Source organism: Macadamia integrifolia, chromosome 3 (genome assembly GCF_013358625.1).
Source record: "Macadamia integrifolia cultivar HAES 741 chromosome 3, SCU_Mint_v3, whole genome shotgun sequence".
Classification (NCBI taxonomy): domain Eukaryota; kingdom Viridiplantae; phylum Streptophyta; class Magnoliopsida; order Proteales; family Proteaceae; genus Macadamia; species Macadamia integrifolia.
Window position 1 is genome coordinate 9,566,692 of NC_056559.1, and position 22,001 is coordinate 9,588,692.

A 22,001-nucleotide genomic window follows, 5' to 3' on the forward strand; every position below is an offset into this window, starting at 1 on the left:
AACCTTGATTTTTTTTTTTTTTTTCCGGATAGTCATCGAGAGAAATGTGGAAATTGTCAGAAACACGGTTTAGAAAAAAGAGTGTAATGTTAAAAGAGCTTGCTACCTGATGACGTGGCTCTTCGGGCCAATGAGATTGGCCGCTGGAGTATCAATTTGAATTAGATTCTTGATTTTACTTTTTGGAGCGTCTTTTTGGCCGTTACAGAAAATAAAAGCCGAAAGGCGAAGAAAAGGAAGCTATATATCCGGGGAAGAGAACCAAATTTTAATTTCTTTCGTGCCCTTCTTTCTCCTCCTCTCCACCGGCTGGAGAAGACCCCAACAGCCAACGTCCCAATCCACTCGAACTCTCAAAAATTCTTCCAATTGCCTTCTCCGCTGCTCCGATCGGCATTTCCTTTGACATGCCTTCTGCAAATCACAGCATTTCGGGTCTTTTCCATTGATATTACAGCCGATCTCTTTCTCCGACCGCAGTAGGTATAAAACTAAAACCATCTCTCGGAAGTTTTCTTTTTCTTCAATTCGATAGCAGTGGCGAATCCGATCTTCTTTCTTTCTCATATGGCTATACGTTAGATCCAGTTCAGTTTTGAGAAGCTTTCCTCGCTTTATTTTATGTTCTAATTGTTTCCCCCCCTTCTTTTTCAGATTCTTGAAGGAAGATCTACTGTGGTGGTAATCGAGGAGAAGCGATGGAGTGGGCTACGGTTCAGCACCTGGATCTCCGTCATGTTGGTCGGGGGCTCAAATCTATGCAACCTCATGCTGCTGCATTTCATCCCACTCAGGCACTAATAGCTGCAGCCATCGGAAACTACATAATTGGTCGGTTGCCTTTACTGTATTTGTTACATACAGATTTAGAGTTTCAGTTTCGAGTTTTACTTGCTTGTTTGGAATCGTTATGCCATGATGAAACGTTCAAGGGCTTTAGATCACTTCATTAATGGCATCCAATTGTGCCTACCGTCAAAGTGTTTTGGCCGGTTTGGTTGTTTGGGAGTTAAATTTTCTCCATGACGAAGTGAACTTCTAAATTTAGTTACTCTGCATCTTTAGAACGGAATTGAGGAATGTAAGATTTCATCCAACTGCGGTGTACTATTCTACCACTGTCAGTCTTGTTTGACCTATAGCATTTAACACTCTTCAATTTGGAAATCTAGATTCCATGAACTCTAATTGAATCTGAATATACAACGTGATATTTGTGTCCTAGAAAACCAAAACTGTAAGTGAGACCACATGTGGAGTTGATCAGCTTATTTCCTTTTCGTTGTTAATACTGAGGATTGTTAAATTCAGTTTGAGTATCTATAATCTATGAGCCCATAAAACGGTAATTGTCAAGCCATTCTGGGGCTCTAGAAAACCAAAAATTCAAATGGGATTACGTGCAAGGTAGATTAGTTCAATGTTGTTTTCATTTTTCATCATTTTGGCATGCGCCAATGTGCTAAACAGGATCAATACCAACACTTCCCCTCATAGTCTCAAAGATGGGGAGCATTATTCTAGTGGTAAATTGACTAGTAGTTAATCAATCATGATGAGGATATGAAAAGTTTCGTCATGGGGATTATTCATGCTGTCTAGTTCAGAGATATTAATCTACCAGTTTAACCGAACCGTCATAGGTTAGAATTAAAAGGAAATAATATTGATTGTGCTGGATTGCTGAAAACTTCTTTGAATGAATTAATATATCAAGGAAAACTTCTTAGCTTGTCTACAAAGTATGCCTTTGGATTCTTGCGGATTACTGAACTGTCAATGGGAAGCTGCCTATATTTCTCCATATGTGGTCTTTCCTTTCAACTTCTTTTAGTTTTAACATAATTTAGCAATATACTGGATTTGATTGACTATAATCAAAGTCATTGCCGCATCACAAATAGTCCTTGGGATTCGTAAATTGGGTATTCTAAGTCACCTAATGATTAGGGTTGAGAAAACCTCAAGTAAACCAGAATTGCAGGATAGGAACAGTAAACTAGAATAAATAAAGTTAGTTAACTTGTCAAAGACTGATCTGACATGGGCCAAATCTTGGTTTAGTCTATGAGGGTATGGGGAACAAAACAGCAAAGTTTGAAGAAGAGATGATCAGATTCAATGACCCCCGCTTGAATTAGGAAAGTGAAACCCAAAATAGAAACTCGAATCCAAAATTAACTTCCAAAGGAACTACTAAAATTAGAAACTAACAGATTTAGCAAGTGGAGATTAGAAACTTCCAGAAATGGAAGTAAGGTTTAGAAACTGATAAAAACAGAATATTGAAACTGAGCAACTGCAGAAACAGAACTTAATATTAGAAGGTCAATTCAGTTTCAGAACAAGACAGGGACTTCGATAATAGAGCATCAATGGGTTTTTCCTGACATCAATGGCAGTTCATAAACGGAACCTGAACCTGAACCTGAGCCAGAGAATAGAAGAAAAAAGAACGAGGAAGGATATGATCAGAAGTCCCACCAATCTGCAGAGCAGGAATCCCACAAAACCCCGACCTGGAATCTCACCAGGCTTCTACTGCATGTTTGCTTCACAGAAGAACGTGATGAATCTGACAATATCAAAAGGGAAAAGATAATTTCTATTCTTCAAATGTGTATGTAGGACTGTAGCCCATTACAAACTTATGTAAAGAGTGCTTGAACTGAATCAAACACTAAAAAGAAAGGCTAGAGCCAATCCTAACCATAATAGAAAATAAAAATAGAAACAAAGAATCTAGAACTCCCAGTTGTAGGCTGTTGGCAGGTTTCCTAAACCAAAAAGAAAACTAAATATAATAAAAAATAACTCCAAAACAGATCTGGAATTTATAGGATGTATCCCAATCTGTCTAAACAACTTGGCATTAGTAAAATAAAGGAAATAAGACTCCTAAACTGACCCACTATTTCTGCTTTCGAGAAGAACCAGAGCTGAGCCAACCCTTGAACTGCAGGCCAGGTTTGGACCAGACATTGAACCAAGCTGGACCAGACAAACTGCAGGGTGTTTTTCTTTTTCTTCTAATTCTGGAATTGATGGAAGCATCACTCATAGGACACGTAAACCAAAAATTTACAAAGAGGCAAAAACAGAATACTAGATGTATTATACTGTATTATATTTGCAGTTTAGAATTCAGCCACTATCACCAAAGTGAACTCCTTAGACCACGTCCTAGTGAACTTGGGCCCAGTCAGCTTGACAAATTCAAGAATTCAAACAGTCTGGGAATGATTTTACATCGACACCATGTAGTTGGGTGTGGCATCATCTCGGATAAAATATTTCTGACCAAACTGACTGCTGGCTATTATGAGAAAAAAATTTCTGTGTATCTCTCTAGGAGTTATGAAAAATAAATTAAACGTAAAATGAAAATAGATTCCACTATTCCAGAAGTAAACCCACGGGACTCCTTAAACTTCACATCTTATAAACAGGTGATTTTTTTTCTTCATCATTCTCACAAAGGCTACACCTGCTGGAGTGATAAAATCCTCTTAATTTCAGAACCTTCAAAGTTAGAACTATGTTCAAAACCAGCATGCAAGAAGACGACCTACGAATTTAGTGGATCTCCGTGCCCCAAACTTGTCTAGATAAAAACAAGCATGCAATACTTGTGCCAAGAAATTGTAACGTCCTTTGAATTGTGAAAATACCTCTTTCTCCATCTTTGTTTATTTATTTTTTTTTATTTATTAATTTTTTTTTTAATACTTGCTTCCTGCTTTATCTTTCCAAAATCTAGAATCACTTCTAGGATAGTCCACATCTGCTAAGCTTTAATCATTGTTTTTCTTAAACTATATCTGCTTTATTTATCAATTTTTCGTCTCTGGCTGTAAGCCCTAGAAAACGTTCCTTGGTGTTAACAGGATGAATGGGAGAATGCTTGTGTGTCTTTAACTGATCACACAAGTCCTCTATTTATAATATAGAATCATGATAGGAGTACAAAACAGAAACTATAAAATAATTACAAGTATACCCCCCATCCAGCCGCCCCACTCTAATTAGGTTCAGTGGAGGGGGGGAAAACCCAATGTGCCCATGCAGCATACTTATCCTTATTCTAACGGTTTTTTGTTTGGTCCAAAACTTTGGGGATTACTTTTCTGAAGTCTACTATCAAACCCTGGGGTTTTATGTTCGGATGCTTGGTTGATGTTGCAACATTATAAAATTGGCTGGTTTTGGGAATGCAATTGAATCAGCCTGATACAATGAAACTGAATACATGCCCAAATTTATCATCTTCTGAACCAAACATGGTGGGTTAAAGCATCTATAAGGGTATTATCTTAAATTTCAGTCCAGACCAACCTTTTGTCTTTTTTATTTTCTACTTAGCCAAATTTGCTGGAAAGTTTTAGGCCCAATTTACAGAAATGACTTTGATGACTTTTTGAGTCTTAAATCATCAGTTTTGAACTTATGATAACTGATTTTGTTTGTCCTTCGGTCTAGTTTTCCTTGGCAAAGTTTCATATGATTTTGCAACTTACTGAAGCCTTTGAATTAACTTGATTGAAAGCTACTCAGTTCTGGATTTTATGATCTGCTGAATATTTGAAGTTAATGTTATAGGTGTTAATTAACAGCACCTGCAGCTGTGTAGGCCCATTAGGTCATTACCCACTTGGGATATTTCAACAGAGAGAAAGGGATATGTTTCTTGATCTCTTGATGTGGAATACCTCAAACAAAGCAACCTCTGGCAGTTGCACATGGTCAAATCTATCCTTGTTTTTATTCACTTTTTCCAGCATGGGTTTGGTCTAGGCATATAGTGGCATCATGTGGTGATTAGGGATCATCTTAAAGGGGTGAAGAATGGTTGTTAGGCAGGGAAGGTAGAAAATTGAATGGTGTTTCAACTTTCAAATCAAGAATTCAAGAAAATAAGCTTTCACTGATCGTAATTCAAAAAATGGTATTTTTACTCAATTATAGGGTGTTGCTGGGTGATATAATTTACCTCAAAAATATTGTCAAGGAAACCAAAACAAGCTGTCAAAGAATACCTCAAATAAAAGAAAGAACCTCAATGTTAGAATCTAAGTGATGCAATCCGAGGTTTGGAGACCCTAGTTCAGATTGCTTATGGGCTCACATAATCAACAAAATCCCAGTATTAAAGGGGAGTTGTAGATTTGTAAATAAACATAATATTAGAGGGGCACTTAGGTCTATGAATAGAGGGATATGATAGTAATTAAGAACTAACGGTTAAGGATAGCCTTTGCAATAATATAAGAGAAAGATAGAAATAGGATTGAGGAGGAAACTGAAGGCCACGGCCAAACAGAACACCACAACACCCGTAATCAAGTGCAACTCACTGTCTTATTCAATTTCTCTCCGTAGCATTGGTTTACAATCATATATAAAGAGAAAAACTCAAAAAATAAAATAGAAACTAACTCTACATAGGAAAATACCTTAAACAAAGAAACTGAAGACAATACTGACTCTCCTACATATCCAATAGCTAACTGAAAATAAATAAAGAGTACACAATATTCTCCCAACTAAAATAAATCCTTCTACGAACCTTTGTTGACCAAAACCCAGTCCTGGGACCAGTTCGTTCTGGGTTTCCAGATTGGGTCATGCCTGTCCAGCCATGATAGCGTTACCACATCACTAAGCAGCAAAGATTCCCAAATGCCAAAAAATATTGATTTGAGAACTGCAGAGAACTCGCATAGATAAAGAAATCACCAAACCATGCTGGTTATGAATAACAGAAGCAATATGAATAAGAAAATTTTCTCTACGTGCAGCTGAAATGCTAAGTATTCCTGCAGGAAAAAGACAAGCCTTTTTGAATTCTTAAAATCCATAGCGTGTCTAGTTACTCACAGTATAGCTATAGACTACTGAAATCCTACTCCATCTAAGACTCCAAAATAACTCTTTGAATAAACTGAAAATTGATCCTAGCGGCAATTTTAGCATCTCTGGATGGGTGCTTGTTCCTTTTCCAGAACAATTGAATATTGCAACTCAAAATTGACTCTAACTTCTAATTATATTAAATACAAAACAGAAATCCTTTTAGTTTTGTACCTTCAAATATTTGCTGTTTTTATTTTTTTTTCCCCTTCTTTTTCATTTTTTTCCCCTTCTTTTTCTTTGTCTTAGCTGTTTGCACTGGATTTACCTTGGTTTTAATATTCACAAGCCAGTAAGGCCTTCTTCTTTAAGTTCTTCCTCCGCCATTATTTTTCCCCTGCACCAATGGTTATGTTGTCTTGAGCATTAAGGTTATTGGTTGGTCCTTGGTGATTAGTTTATCATTCACGATCATTGATTTTTAGAACTTCATTGACCTGGGTGCTTTTTCCTTTTCCAGAACAACTGAAAATTGCAACTCAAAAGATGAGTCCTGGAAATAAAAAAATGTTTTTCTACCTCAGCTATCAACTTGTCCCCCCAGATCTAATTTTACAGAATTTAAAGAAAGAGGAATTTTTTTTTTTTTATCGAACCAATTTGTCTATCTATAGAACGGGATGGACAATTTCTTATGTACCAAACTATAGGTATGTCATGAGTCCATAAAGGTAAGCACCAAACTAATCAAATATGGCGAGAAAAAAGCTATGTTGGTGAGAATGATTTTGATGCGTCCATTGCAAGAGATGAAAATATGCTTGGGAATGGAGGAGTCCAACTTCGAACCTTTCCGGCATGAACCATCAATCTCAGCGAGTGAACTAGGTTTTGGTGTTTCTTCTCGAGCTTCTATTTCTTCTGTTTATGGAGATTCGGGAAAAGATGGAATAGGAAGACGTATTTCCAGAACGAACAAGATACCGGTTAACTCAAACTCCTAATTATATTAAATCTAAAATAGAAATCTTTTTTAGTTTTGTAACTTCAAAATTTTGCCATTTTTATTTTTATTTTTCCTTCTTTTTCTTGGTCCTAGCTGTTTGTATTGGATTTATCGTGATTTTCATATTCACAAGCCAGTAAGATCTTTTTCATCTTCTTTAAGTTCTTCCATTGCCAAATTGTTTTTTCCCTGCATCAATGGCTATGTTTTCTTGAGCAGTAAGGTTATTTTTTGGTCCTTGGTGATTAGTTTATCATTCTCGGCCATGTTTTGTATGGACATATATCACCCTATACTAAACTTCTGATGGACAGGTGGATTTTTCTTTTAAAGTAGAGAAAAGGAGAAAAAAAAGGAATAAGATGCTGTAGTTATGTGTTGCATGACCTGAATTCTTTTCCGCCCTTTTATGTATCTATATTAATTACTTGTCTAATTATGGGGGTTTTTCCATGATTTTTGCCTCTGCTCTTTTTTTTTGGCATATTATGTGTAATTTTTGTGTATATAGAATTTGACGCGCTTACTGGAAGCAAGATCTCTTCAATGGATATTGGTGCACCTGTTGTTCGTATGTTGTACAGTCCTATCAGTAGCCATGCTGTTATTGCTATTCTTCAGGTTGGTATCTAATTCGATCTTTTGCAACTACTGTATATAGAACTTTAAGGTACTAATTTGTAGCTTGTGAGTTGGTTCTCTAAATGTTATTTATTTATGGGAATTATTTGAAATTTTGTATAATGGTTAGGGTTTATTATAAATTCCAAGAACTACCACCCCTAGGTGTTTACCAGGGCTAAAGAATATCGAATTTTGATTAAATTTTTAGAATGTACTTGGATGTAGTCTGATATGCTTGTGAAAAAAGGTGGTAGGATTAGAAACTGTATCAGATGGTAGGAATAGAAACTTGTCCTCAACATTTGCTGACTTATTGATTGCATTGATTGGTCTTCCTATGAAGGGTTAAGCCAAGTCCGATCTAGTAATTAAGGGCCACCTATTCTTCAATGTTCAGAAGGATTTTATTGTTGGAATGGGAGGAATGTACTTCAAAAGGCACTATTTCTGTGGCATCAAATCACAATCCTATTTTATAAAAGCAAATTTTTGTGAAGAGAAGGTCATTTCTACTCAGGTTTGAGTGCTTTTGGCTAGATGATTTTAAGTTTCCACTCAAGCAGTCTTCTGTAAAGGTTGCCTGTCTGTCTTAAATTTGCAAGCATAAATATTTCAAAGAGGAATTGAAGAAAGGTGTGTTGGAGTTTATATAATAAGGGTACGTTAGGGACAAATTTATTATATTCTTGTCCCTTATTGTATTTTCTAATTTTCCCTTTACCTCCCTAGGGAGGTGTATGTAATTCTTATATCTTGTTAGTGAAGTAATATATATGTGGTTGAGAATCTTTTCTCTACACACAACATTCCACTATTCTCTTCTCTCTTCTCCGACCTTCCATTCTCTTGTTCTCTTCCCATCCTTGTATTCTAACTTGGTATTAGAGGTCAAGGTGTTGGTTTGAGAGTTGTGCTACAAGTTTACCATTCCCTTCTCTTCTCTTTGGAACCCTAGGTTACAAAGGGGTTCCAAGGAAGGAGATTCTATGTAAAAGGATTGAAGAAATCATGAGATAGGCAAGAAAGGAGACATTAGAGACACCAAGGGGAAGTTTTCCTTTGAAGTAAGAGGCACTTGGACCTTGGCAGCATTACCGTCAGCCCCGGGGTAATTCTCTCTCTCTCTCTCTCTCTCTCTCTCTCTCTCTCTCTCTCTCTCATCTGGCCAGCTTTGGAGCTTGAACCAGGCCTCTTTGGATCTTCCTAGGGTTTATTATCACCCACTCCTAGCCTAGCATCAAGCCCCTTAGAGTTGTTGCTCCACAACTCAGTTTTCTTTGGATTATATGGTACCGCTAGCCCTGTTGTGGGTCTTTTTTTGCCTCTGAAATGATGTCTGTGATGCTTCCGAATACTATGTGTTTGTAAGGTATGATGTTTGAGACTCTTGAGCTCTTATTTTGTGATGCTACACCTTGAAGAATGTGGTTGTGGTGAATTTCTTTGAGTTATATGCTTGGTTTGCTTGCTGAAATTTTTTTTCTTCTTTGATTCTGAGAGGAAGATATTTGGGTACTGTGTTGCTTGCTTGGTTTGGAGCTCCAATTGTGTTTGTTTAGGAGTATCCATACATTATGTTTGATCTCATTGAACCTATGGAAGCTACATCGGGTTGCCGAGTAGTACCAACCCCAGTTCGATTGTCTTTGATAAACCCAATACTTAGATTTCCCTTGTGAAGTTGGATAGTACCAACTATTTGGATTTGTCACAATTTGTGAAGCTTATCCCTGCGGTGTAGAGGGAAGCTAGAGTATATAAATGGACTATCAAGGCTCCCACTGTCACTGATTCAGCATACCAGAAATGGAAAATTGCGAATTCTATAGTTATGACTTGGCTCATTTTTTCCATTAAACTTAAGATAGGTAGAAGATTTATTCGGAAGAAAACTGCTAATGATATTTGGGATAGCGTCTCTAAGACCTATGACAGGGTAGGCGACTCTGCTAAGGTCTACCAGCTCCTTCAGCAGTACCTCTCCATGAAGTAGGGGAGCAAGACCATCTCTGACTATTATACTACTGTTATTGGACTTTGGGAGGAGTATGATCATTATCGAGATCTTCACTTGTTCAATTCTGAAGATGAAGCCAAGGTCTACATGTCTCTTGAAAAGGAGCAAGTTTTGATCTTACTAGGTGGGTTGAACTCAGACTATGAGCCAATTCGGATATAGATTTTGGGCTGGTCACCTCTTCCATCCCTTGATGATGTGTGTTTTGGACCTTGCTCTGCCACTTGAGCAATCTGATCTTTCTTCCACTACCCACAAAGAATAGCGTGGAGGCTATTTGTGGTGTTCAATGTTGGTACTTCAAGTAGAATGAATGGTCCAAGTATTGTGGTGCTTGGCAAGGTTCTTATAGTAGACCTCTAAAAGAGATTCTTGTTAATAGACGCACTATTGTGTTCAAAGATGTGGAAGAAATGTCCATTTTATAGTTGCCATGATGCCATGGTGTTGCCTAGACCCTAGATGAGGTCAATGTTGCCAAGGTGAGTGCTACATTACTGATATATTCCAAGCCCTCCCCCACCAAAAAATATTCTTTGCATGTTTTCCGAAAGATTTAGGGAAGTTGGAATTGTACATTAATGAGCACAGTCCTCTCTTATTTATAATGAAATAAAACCCTAAAGGGCTTAAGGGTCCGTTTAGATATAACCCTAAAACCCAATGTTACAATAATTCATTATCCAACACTCCCCTTCAAGTTGGGCACGGATCACACATACCCAATTTGGACAAAATAAAGTAAAAAGATTTTCTACTAAGTCCCTTTGTGAGAATTTTTGCTAACTGATGTTCACTCTGCACAAAAGGAATACAGATAAAGCCTTGCTCCAACTTCTCCTTGAAGAAATGCCTATCAATCTCCACACGCTTAGTACGATCAAGCTGAATAGGGTTGTGTGCAATGCTGATGGTTAACTTATTGCCACAATATAACGTCAGCATTTGGATGGACACACACCCAAATCATGAAGTAGACTGCAACCAAAGTAGTACACAAATCCTATGTGTCATTGCTCGCAACTCAGCCTTTGCACTACATCGAGCCACAACTGGCTGTTTCTTACTGCGCCACGTAACCAAGTTACCACCAACAAAGGTACAATAGCTAGTAGTAGAACGAGGATCAATCAACAGCAATATATGTCTCAATCCTCATATGATCTGTAGGAGAGAATAAAATGCTGTTTCCTGGGGCAGTCTTCAAGTACCTAAGGATACGGTACACGACATTCATGTGTGAGGATTGAGGAATAGGGATAAAGCATGTACGGACTCACTAAACTAATTGCATGAGTTATGTTTGGTCTCGTGTGGGATAGAAATATAAGTCTTTCAAGTTCCAACCAACCTTTGATACCGACCTTTATCAATAGGTTCATCTTCCTTGCTTCTGGGATGAGAGTTAGCCTCAATAGGGGTATCCAAGGGTTGACACCCTAACATACCCACTCTCAGAGAGGAGGTCCAAGGTGCATTTTCTCTGAGAGAGAACAATACCCATAGTAGATGGTGCCACCTCAATCCCAAGAAAGTATTTTAGCATTCCTAGGTCCTTAATCTCAAAATCCTTACCAAGATAGGCTTTGAGCTTCGAGATTTCAGCTGTATCATTTCCAGTAACGACAATATCGTCCATGTACACTATCAGCACAGTAATATGATCACCCACCCTTTTAATGAATAGAGTATGATCAACATTACTTTGAGTGAAACTGAATGTTATTATGGCCTTGTGGGACCGACCAAACCATGTGCTAGGAGATTGCTTCAATCCATACATAGCTCTCTTCAGTCTGCGTGCACACTTTGCCTTTGGTTTTTGAACTAGAGTATCATGGTGGAATGTCCATATACTCTTCCTTAGTTAGCTCTCCTTGAAGAAAAGCATTCTTGACATCCAGTTGCTATAGTTCCCAACCTCGGTTCACTACATAGGAGATGATGACTCAAACTATATCCATTTTGGCCACAGGAGCAAAGGTCTCCTGGTAGTCATCCCATAAGTCTGAGTAAAGCCCTTTGCCACTAGTCTTGCCTTGTACTTATTCATAGTCCCATCAGCATTATGCTTGACCATGAACACCCATTTGCAGCCAACTGGCCGCTTTGGAGGGGAAGATCAACCAAATATCATGTGTTATTCTTATGAAGGGCTCTCATATCCTCATTCATTGCCTCCTTCCCATTTAGGTTTTGCATTTGCCTCTTGCCATGTTTAAGAATAGAAACAGAGGACAAGGATGACACAAACACACAATATGATGGAGAAAGGGCATTATTAGACACAACATTGGAAATATGATGTTAAGTGCAAGTCCTATTACTTTTCTATGAGCAATAGGAACATCAAGAGACTGATCAAAAGTAAGGGGAAAGGTTATACCTGGGAGAGAGGATTTGGGATCAGGGATCAATGGAGTAGTGTGAAATCTACTTTTCTTTCGAGAGAACTTCTGTAACACTAGACCATACTGTGTTTTCTGTTGAACCTGTGGCTCCCCTTGAATGGGAACCGCCTGGTCCTGAATTGATGGCTCCCCCTAAATAGGAACCTCTGGACCAGTAGTCTTCTCTCCAGTTTCCTTTTGAGTTTCCCCTTCATCCATGGGAGGAAATAAAGGAGCAAGTTAAAGGTAGGAATTTGTATCACCTCTTCACTACCAGAAGTCCCCCTTGAAGAGGTGAGAAGTAAGCCTTTGTCTCTTGAAAGATCACATCCGTAGAAGCCTTTGTCTCATGAAAGATCACATCCTTAGAAACAAAGAGTTTCCAAGAAGGTGGATGATAGCATCGGTATCCCTTCTGAGTGGGAAGGTAGCCAACAAAAATATACCTGAGGCCACGATGGTCAAGCTTGTCAGGAATCTAATGATTTCGAACAAAGTAAATACAACCAAACACCTTGGGTGGAATAACAAAAGTATGAGACCCAGATGACAACTCAATGGGACCCCTAAATCTAGGAATATGAGAAGGCATCCTATTGATGAGATATGTAGTAGGAAGGACTGTCTCACTCCAATAAGGAGCAGGTACCTACATCTCAAACATCAAAGAGCGAGCAACTTAAAAAAAGATGTCTATTCTTATGTTCGACCACCCCACTCTGCTCTGGGGTAACCACACGACTAGTTTGATGGATGATCGCATTATCAACCAAATAGGATTGGAAGGAACCATCCATATACTCCTTTCCATTATCAGTACACAATATCTTGATCTTAACATCAAGCTGAGTCCTAACCATGCAATGAAATTCCCGAAAGCACTGAAACACCTCACTTTTATGATGCAATAAATAAATTCAAGTAGCACGAGTACTGCAATCAATAAAAGTAACAAACCATCTATAGACAAGAACAGAGATACGGTTGGTAAGGCCCCAAACATCAGAATGAATCAAAGCAAAAGGAACAGTACTTCTATTATTAAAAAATAGGATAAACATTCCAAGTTTGTTTTGCCAAAGCACATGCATCACAAGTAAACTGATCCATAGTACAGTGTCTAACTAAAGTAAAAAATAATCTACATAAAGTGCCCCATGGGGGGTGACCCAGACGAAGATGCCATCCCAGAAGCTCTGAGAGTGCTAAATCAAAAGATGTGTGTAGAGCCCGTGAAGGACTAGTGTCCAGGTAAAAGAGACCACCATCCATTTTACCATTGCCAATCGTTGCCCCAGTCACCAAGTCCTGAAACACACAGTGAATAGGAAAGAAGGTGACTTTACATTTCAAATATTTAGTAATACTACCAATAGAAAATAAATTAGTAGAAAACTGAGGAACATTTAACACAGAGGACAAAGATAACGAAGGAGAGCACATAATGGAATTTGATCCAGCAATAGGTGAAAGAGAACCATCTGCAACACGAACTTTGGTATTACCTGTAGAAAAAAGGTGTGCAAACCAGTCATGTGATCAGTAGCCGCAGAGTCGATTATCCAAGCCTAGGGAGTAATAGATGCACTATAACCACAGTATATAGTACCTGACTTGGCTAAGTGGGAGGCAGTAATTTTGTTGGTAACGAGGAGGCAACAACAACAGTGGAGGATCCCATCTAAGTTAGCATACGACGAAGCATGGCCATCACTTCAGTAGAGAAGGAGGATCCTCTAGTAGTCGAGCTATTAAAATCGGCTGTAGTATCAGACTAATTTGCCTAAGTGTTCTTTCTATGACTCTACACTCATGAGAGTTGGCGAGGATTCCATGGAGCTTTCAACAAGTCTCCCTGGTGTGACGTTCCTTGCCACAATAATCACATTTAACAATTGGTTTATTAATAGAGGATGGGTTAGCAGTCCGTGAACTAGTTCCAGTAGCAGAAACCAGAGCAGTGCGATCTTGAGAAATAGGCTGTAGCATCTCAGATCGATGTTGCTCCTCAACCTAAATTATGGAATAGCCTCCTCAAGAGTGGGTGAAGGATCGAGCACATTAACCCTAATTTGATAATATCTGCCAAAAAATCATAAACGCGGAGCTCTTCCTCACGCTTCTTAAATCCAACAACATCAGGCTCACAAACAGGTTGATAAGTCTCATAATAGTCAATCTCATTCCACATACCTTGTAGATCAGAGTAATATTGAACCACATGTAACTCCTTCTAAGTAGCCCGATGAACCTTTTTCCTTAGTTCAAAACACTGGGCACATTTTCCCACATGGGAATAGGTGGCCTTAGCGGCGTTCCAGATCTTAGCAGCAAAATCAAGTAACAGATATGTCTGAGCAATAGAAGAGGACGTAGAATTAATAAGATTGGACAATACCATCCAATTCGCAGTATCCCCTTTGTCATGAGCAGAACCTGTAGTATTAGGGCAAACTTAATCACCTGTGAGAAATCCGGCATAACTACGCAATCGACTTGTAGTAAGACCGAGATCAGATTAGATAATTGCTCCCATCCAAGTTAATGGTGCTAGTAGGGAAGAAGGGGTAGTCATGATCAGAGGAATGACCTCCTCCTTCCTGAGCGACCGATGTTCCAAAAGAATAGCACAATCCTCCTTATTTATAATGAAATAAAACCCTAGGAGGGCTTATGGGTCCGTTTGGATATAACCCCCTATTACAATAACTCATCATTCAACATTTCCATATCACGTCTGTTTTCTTTTTTGGGGTCTTTTGATATTTACTTCCATATTTTTTTTTATTTGGATAGGTTGAAAAAATTCTTTCATGTTGACCTCTATAACTAAATTTCTTTTATATTCTAGGATTGCACAATTCGGTCCTGTGATTTCGACACCGAACAGACTTGTGTGTTGCATTCACCTGAAAAGAGAATGGAACAAATTTCTTCTGAAACAGAAGTCCATATGGCATTGACCCCTCTCCAACCTATTGTTTTTTTTGGTTTCCACAGACGGATGAGTGTAACAGGTTTGTTATTAATCTTTATCAATGTTATTTGTGATTGATTTACCCTTATAATTTTCTCTAAACCTTTTACTGGCTTGCCTGCATGAAGTGGTTGGAACTGTCGAAGGGGGAAGGGCACCAACAAAAATAAAGACAGATTTGAAAAAACCTATCGTCAATCTTGCTTGTCATCCTCGCCTGCCTGTCTTGGTAACGTGCTTAAAATGACTTATAACATCTCTATGCTCTTGGCGGCTCAGGTTTGAAGTGGCTGATTGTCTTCTAATAGTCTGTATTGTTTTTAGTATGTGGCTTATGCAGATGGTTTGATTCGAGCTTACAACATCCAGACCTATGCCGTTCATTACACACTACAGCGTAAGATGGGGTTAATAATTTCGTTTAGTCTCAGCTATTACCATTTTAAGAAGGATCTCTTAGTAAATACTCTTTTCTGAATAAATGGTATCTTTTCCTATTATATTTCCTTGTTCCTTGATACAGTTGATAATACTATTAAGCTCATTGGTGCTGGTGCGTTTGCGTTTCATCCAACTTTGGAGTGGATATTTGTTGGTGATAGACGGGGTACACTTCTGGCATGGGATGTGTCAACTGAGAGACCAAATATGATTGGAATGTAAGTTTCCCATTGTTATCTTTGAAAGGTGGTTGGTTCCTGCTCTTTTGGATTTGTGGAAATTGGGGATTCATGCTTCTAGAGAAAGGAATCTTGATCTTCTGATGTCCATATTCAAATCCTTTGCTTACCTTTTTTTTTTTTAAGCTACCAAATTTTGCTTACTAGATAATGCAAACAAGTAAGCGACAGTACAGGAAGAACTGTTTTATGTTATTTGTTTGTTTATGTAGTGATAAATAAGTATTGAAGATTGGTAATGATTGCTTATCACTTGTCAATTAGTTGTTAAATATAAATAATTGATTATTCATTTGTGTTGTTGGTAGGTTTATAAAATAAGTGGGATCCATTAGAAAAAGGAAATTTCATGTATACGGTACACCTAGTTTTGCTTGGCAGGAGGAAAAAAAAACTTTGGTGGAGTCGAGGAAGAGATATAGTGATCAGTGATTGCTGGCTTAATTAGTAATCATTAATATTTACTGATTTAATTGGTTACCATTAATTATTATTAATTTATCAGGTAAGCACAATTGCCTAGGACTTGCTTCTCTGTATGGGCCATGTTGTTAGAAAAGACTCCCCTGAGATGACTCTATTAAGAGAGGTAGAATCAAAATAGGTTTGTGCTGTGTCAAGAGTTTCAAGAGGAGGCCATCCATTTGTTCTTGGGTCGTCCATGGGAGTGGGTGGTGGTGGGGGTGCTGGCTGTTCCATTGCATGCAATGATGGAGGAGTGGGAAGGAAATGCCATGGAGGGTAGGATGGTGTTTTTTTGGCTATGAGCTCCTTTTGCTGTATCTTGGAGTACTCAGAAAGAAAGAAATGAACATGCGTCATATGTGATGGTGTAGTGAGCTAAAAGATTGGTTGCGAGCTGGTCTTTGTTTATCCCAGATTTTTTTTTGGGGCAGGGGGGGTGGAACTTCTTTGTTTATGGGAAAGATCGTGTAATGATTTTAATTAAATAGAGGCCTGCATATAGCTACAGGTTCTTTATGGGGAGGGTTTGATGTAGAGTTTGTTTCGACTGTCTTTTTTGTATAGCACCCGAGTTTACTTCTTTGTTTATGGGAAAGATCGTGTAATAATTTTAATTAAATAGAGGCCTGCATATAGCTACAGGTTCTTTATGGGGAGGGTTTGATGTAGAGTTTGTTTCGACTGTCTTTTTTGTATAGCACCCGAGTTTACAGGTTGCGTTTTTTTGCTTATTTGAATTTTAATGAATCTTACCCTTTCCCAAATATATATATATATATATATATAAGGGGGGTCAAAATTGGGTAAATACCGGCTTCAGAATATGGACTATGTTACAACCTATTCCAGCCTGTCGTGTTGGGGTTTAAGCAGCATCTAGGAGGATGAAAATCTCCAACAATTCTGATTCTGTCCTATTATGTGCCTTAATCAATAAGGTTACAGCTGGGGTAGAAATTGGAGACTCTCTAGACTAGGTCAAGAACAAATATGAGGGATTGATTTTGATCCTGCCTTTTGAAGGGAGTTTTTTTTTTTTTGGGTGTGTTTTACTTAGTGAACATGTAGTAGTTTCCTATTTAATGTCTTCTTGTCAAACAAGTAATTCAGCATATCAGCTAAGGAAGGTCTTGGTTATTAAGTAGTTTCTCATTTCTAATTACCACTGCATGATTTCTTGGAAATGAAGTCATAGTGCACAAAGGTTCAGAGCCAGACCAACTAATCCAAGAGCACTCGTCCATGAACTAGTTAGTAGTTACAGTTACAAATAAAATAAAGAAATGTAACCAATGTTTATTGCTAAAAGCAATCTCCCAGATCGATTCTTGGGATCCTTCCTTTCATCAGTGGAGCTAATAGAGATATAATTAGAGAAGATTCCTGAAATTTAGAATTAGAGAAGATTCCTGAAATGATTTTCTGGATTTTTACATTTTATGGATACTCTTAAGAAGAAAATATTTATAATTCCTACTTGATTTCCTATGGATATTTAAATTTTATGTAAATGGTCATGATGTGTGATTTGTTAGTGTTCTTTTTAAATCTGTATGTATTGGTGAAGACAAATAGATAATAGGAATTTTTTTGAGGATACTTGGACTATATCTATATTTTTTAGGATACTCTATATCTTCCATTATGTTTTCTCTTTCAGATAAGGTACTGATATTTTCATATTTTATGTATTTATTGTAGTATTTTGAGTAAAAGACTGCAGTTGTGGGATCACTTCCAATCTTATACCATTATATATGTTTGTTTTACTTATGTAATGGTTCACAAGTGTTTGTTTGCACTTATTCTATTTATTGAAAGATCCATGGAGTTTTTTTATTTTTATATTTTCTATATTTTTTGCAACATGACCACACAAGTTGGCATGTTTCCATGCTTATTTTCTTTTTCCAGAGGGAATCTGTTACCTAGACACTTCATGTACCCGCAGAGTACCCATGTTGACATGGCACGACATGGTCATGAGATATTCAGATGTGTCCGACACTCCGACGTGCGACAATAAATTGAATGCTTTGTACATGGTTATGTTGGAGAAGAAGAATAACCCCCATTTGACACATTTTAACTGACCCTCAGTACCCCTACCCATTTTTAGACATATGTCGCTCTTTCTTAAGGCCTTGTTTGGATTTTCCCCCCTAGGGTGGTTGGAAAACAGAAAAACACTTCCATATCAGAAACAATGTGTTTATGCGATTTTTGTTTTTGAAACCAACTAACCTGAAAAAATAGATGGGGCCAGAAATCTCACTCCCCCTTGCCCCTCCTTGAGATTGATATCCATAAAGCCTTTGACTCCATTTGATGGGACTTCATATACCGAGCCCTTTTATCCATGTCCTTCCCCCTCCCTTTGTCGACTGGATCTATGCTTGTATTTCTTCCCCCTCTCTCGTTGTCCTTGTTAACGGCTCCCCAGCTGGTTACTTCGCCCCTTCTGTGGGGATTAGGCAAGGATGTCCCCTCTCCCCCCTTCTTTTCTCCCTCTCTCTTGAGGTCCTCCCTAGATCCATCAAGTCCTAAACTAATGATTTTCTCATCTCCCCTATCCCCAAATGCAAATCTATCAACCTCACCCACCTTACTTTCGCTGATGATCTTATCCAAAAACGATCCTTAATCCATTGAATCCATTCTTTCCTCCCTTCGCCTCTTCGAGTCCATCTCGGGTCTCCGCATCTATCTTCTTAAATCCAACATCTTTCTTTCGGGTGTCTCTGATGACATAAAATCCCACCTTCTTCACCTCACTGGTTTCTCCCTCGGTTCCCTTCCTGTCAAATACCTTGACCTCCCTCTCATCTCCTCTAGTCTGATTACCCATCATTGCACCCCCATGCTAAAAAACATCTGCAATCGGCTCCTCCTATGGAAAGGCAAGCTTCTCTCCTATGCGGGCCAATTGGAGCTCAATTGGAGCTCATCGGTTTTGTCCTCCAATCTTCTTATATCTACTAGTTGGGTGTTTTCACACTCCCCAAGGCTATCATCAAAGCCATTGAGTCCCTATTCTGCTCCCTTCTCTGGAAGGGTGAGAAAGCCTCTAAATTCCTTTGTCCCATCCTGTGGACCTCTGTTTGTCTCCCCAAATCTGAGGGAGGCCTTGGCCTTAGAAGGATCAAAGATGTTAATTCTGCGGGTATTCTCAAGGTCATCTGGAAGATTGCTTCCAATCACAGTAGTATCTGGGTCTCTTGGGTCTGCTCCTCCTTCCTCCGTAAGGATTCCTTGTGGACGGCTCCCCTCACCAACAATGCCCCTTGGGTGTGGAAGAAAATTCTCCTGGCGAAGCCTCTTGCCATTTAGTCTATAATTTGCAAAATCGGCAATGGCTTTTTCACTTCTCTTTGGCTTGACAACTGGTACCCTTCAGGCGTTCTCTTTCCCCAAGCGGGCTTAGATCGGTCTATTCCTTTGGAATTACAAAGTGCTCCCCCGTCTTCTTCATCATTGCCAATGGTACTTGGGTTCTGCCCTCCTCCCCCAACCCTCTTCTCTCCTTTTGGTCCTCCCTCCCCCTCCCCCACCTTCCCATGGAAGACAGAGTAATATGGACTCCCTCCCCCATTGGAACCTTCTCCTCTCTCTTTGCTTGGCATCTTGTCTGTACCCCTGGTACCCTCTGTCCTTGGCTCAAAATTACCTGATTCCAATTTCACATCCCCCACCACAGTTTCACTGTTTAGAGAGCCCTCTCCAACTGTCTTCCGACCCAAGCTTTCCTTATCCACCGCCATATCCCTGTGTCCCCCTCTTGCTGCCTTTGCTGGAATGGCTAAGAAAATACCAACCATCTCTTCTTTGAATGCCCTTCTCTACTGTCTGGAAAAAGACCCTTGGCCTATGTTGGCGTTCCAGAAGATCTCCCCTCCCACTCTCCTGTGAATGGAAATGGATTGACATGACCTTTGTTGGTAATACCATCTACGACATCGCTGGAAAGCTTGCCTTCGAAGCTGCCATTAGTCACATCTGGATGGAGCGAAACCTTCGTAGATGGACTTCCAACTCTAGGTCTTTCGACAAGATTTGGAATGCCATTTATTTTGAGGTCTCCTCCAAGCTCGCTCTGATGCCGCCGTCCCCAGTCGTCAGTACCCCTAGGAACATTTACATTGTCTCCTCTTGGGGTCTCCCCAACCCCCTTCAATCTCGCCCTTCGCCTCCCACCGCCCCTTCTGGGCTGTAGCATCTTCTTTGATTTTGGTTTCTTTTCCTTGCCCTTGGGGGTTGTACTCCCCCGCCTTTTATTTTTTCCTCCTTGGTAATGAATTTCTTATTCACAAAAAAAAAATAAATATTTTTAAAGAACAGTAAAAAAAGGACAGAATAGATGTTCTGCCACTCTTCATCCCTCTCACCGTTTTCTTTCCCTGATTTCTTGTGCCGTTTGCAGTCTATCACTCTCCATTTTTCTAACTGCACTGTGGATGGGCATGTAGATTGGATTGTTTTTGATGCTGCTGACCCCATGGTAGACTAAAATGGAACTATAGTTTACAGTGCCATCGTTGGATTTGTTTTGACTACTGTTGGATTAGAATCTTTTATCCTCTGCTTGGTAAATCAAAATAAGATTATATCCACAGAATGAAGATTATCTTAAAGAAAATCTGTTGGATTGGAACCCCTTATCTAATTGCATAGGATACTTGATGAAGATCAAAGCTAGAAGAAGAAGAAGAGGACAAAAATAAAATTCAGGAAAAATACTGTTCACGAGTTACTTTTCTCGTGAACAGTGGTTTGGGTCCATATTTTTCTATTTTAATTTTCGATTTAGTTTAGTTTCAATAAGTTTCTATTTTCTGTTTTGTCTTGGAGGAGACCTCAAAATAAATCGAAGTTAGTGGTCACGAGACTTCAAGACGACTTCTTTGTCCAAAGATTTGTTTCCTTTCTATTTTGTTTCCTTTTGTAAAAGGTTGGTTTGTCTTAGGACAAGCAACTTAGTTACCAAAACTCCAAAAGTCTTTGTTTCCTTTTGGTTTGATTCTTCTTGTACAAGGAAGATCTCTTTTAGAGAGACTTTCTTGGTTTCCTCTTCTGTTATTTGCTATTTTTGTTCTTTCTTGTGAGGAGTTTTATGCCTATAAATTGTAATGACCCTTAAAAGGTACCCCATGAATTGAAGTTATGAAAGAAAGTTTGCTTTGTGCATCCTCATTGTCCTTAGACTCTTAGAGAGGCTGTGACTGAGAGAATCAAAATAAGTTGAGAAGCTGTGGGTGAGAGATTCGTGTCTGAGAGACTACCCTATCGCCCTTCCCTGTCCCCCTTATTCTCTAGTTTTATTTTTCAATCGATCTAAATATTATTCAAAAGAGTAAATCTGTTGCTGAAAAGATCCTGTCTGGGGTTAGGTCCTTTGTGTCCTAACTCTAGATTAATACTTGGCCCCTATTTTGATTCATGCCAATTCTTGACATGATTCGACAAAACACTTTTTTTCCATTTAAATAATTTTCTTTTGTTTTCAGACCAGAAACCAACAATTTTGTGCTTTTAAAATGAAATAAGTCAAAGAACAAGAACAACAATGACTGCCTAATCTAAATTCGTCCTGTGTCTTGGGGACAGTTTTATCCAGCTGCTTGACATAATCACTGTAGTTTGTACCCATACCTGTACCCATAGTTGTCACAGTGTCTAGGTGACCCAAGGCGTTAGGGTCCAAAAACAATGTGACCAAGGCGTCGAGCAACTATGCCTGAACCCAGGTAACATAGTACAGGGCTGAATGCTGTTTTGGGTGAATAGAAATATATTAAACCCAGAGGGAAAAGGAAGCAAATACAAGCCAGAGGACTGAAACATAGGAGGAACAAAAAAAAAAAAAAGGCCGAGGCCTAACTACCTACAACCACAAATTAAACACAACAGGGCAAAAACAAAAGGGCTAAGAGGGAGGGGGGCTTTCCCTAATTGGGAGATCCCAGGACTCCAGGAGGTATATATATATATATAT

The 22,001-nt window shown here is 38.8% G+C and overlaps 1 protein-coding gene across 1 annotated transcript in view; it reads left to right on the forward strand.

Moving 5' to 3' along the window:
• Positions 1-255: 255 nt before the first annotated feature.
• The window catches only part of LOC122073198, a 24,293-nt gene continuing 2,547 nt past the window's right edge, over positions 256-22,001 (forward strand). The window contains exons 1-7 of the mRNA XM_042637741.1: positions 256-483; positions 655-831; positions 7,368-7,477; positions 14,739-14,904; positions 14,993-15,093; positions 15,189-15,261; positions 15,388-15,523. Coding sequence (XP_042493675.1) covers positions 699-831; positions 7,368-7,477; positions 14,739-14,904; positions 14,993-15,093; positions 15,189-15,261; positions 15,388-15,523 — 719 coding nt within the window. The 5' untranslated portion in view covers positions 256-483; positions 655-698. The remainder of the gene's footprint in view (positions 484-654; positions 832-7,367; positions 7,478-14,738; positions 14,905-14,992; positions 15,094-15,188; positions 15,262-15,387; positions 15,524-22,001) is intronic.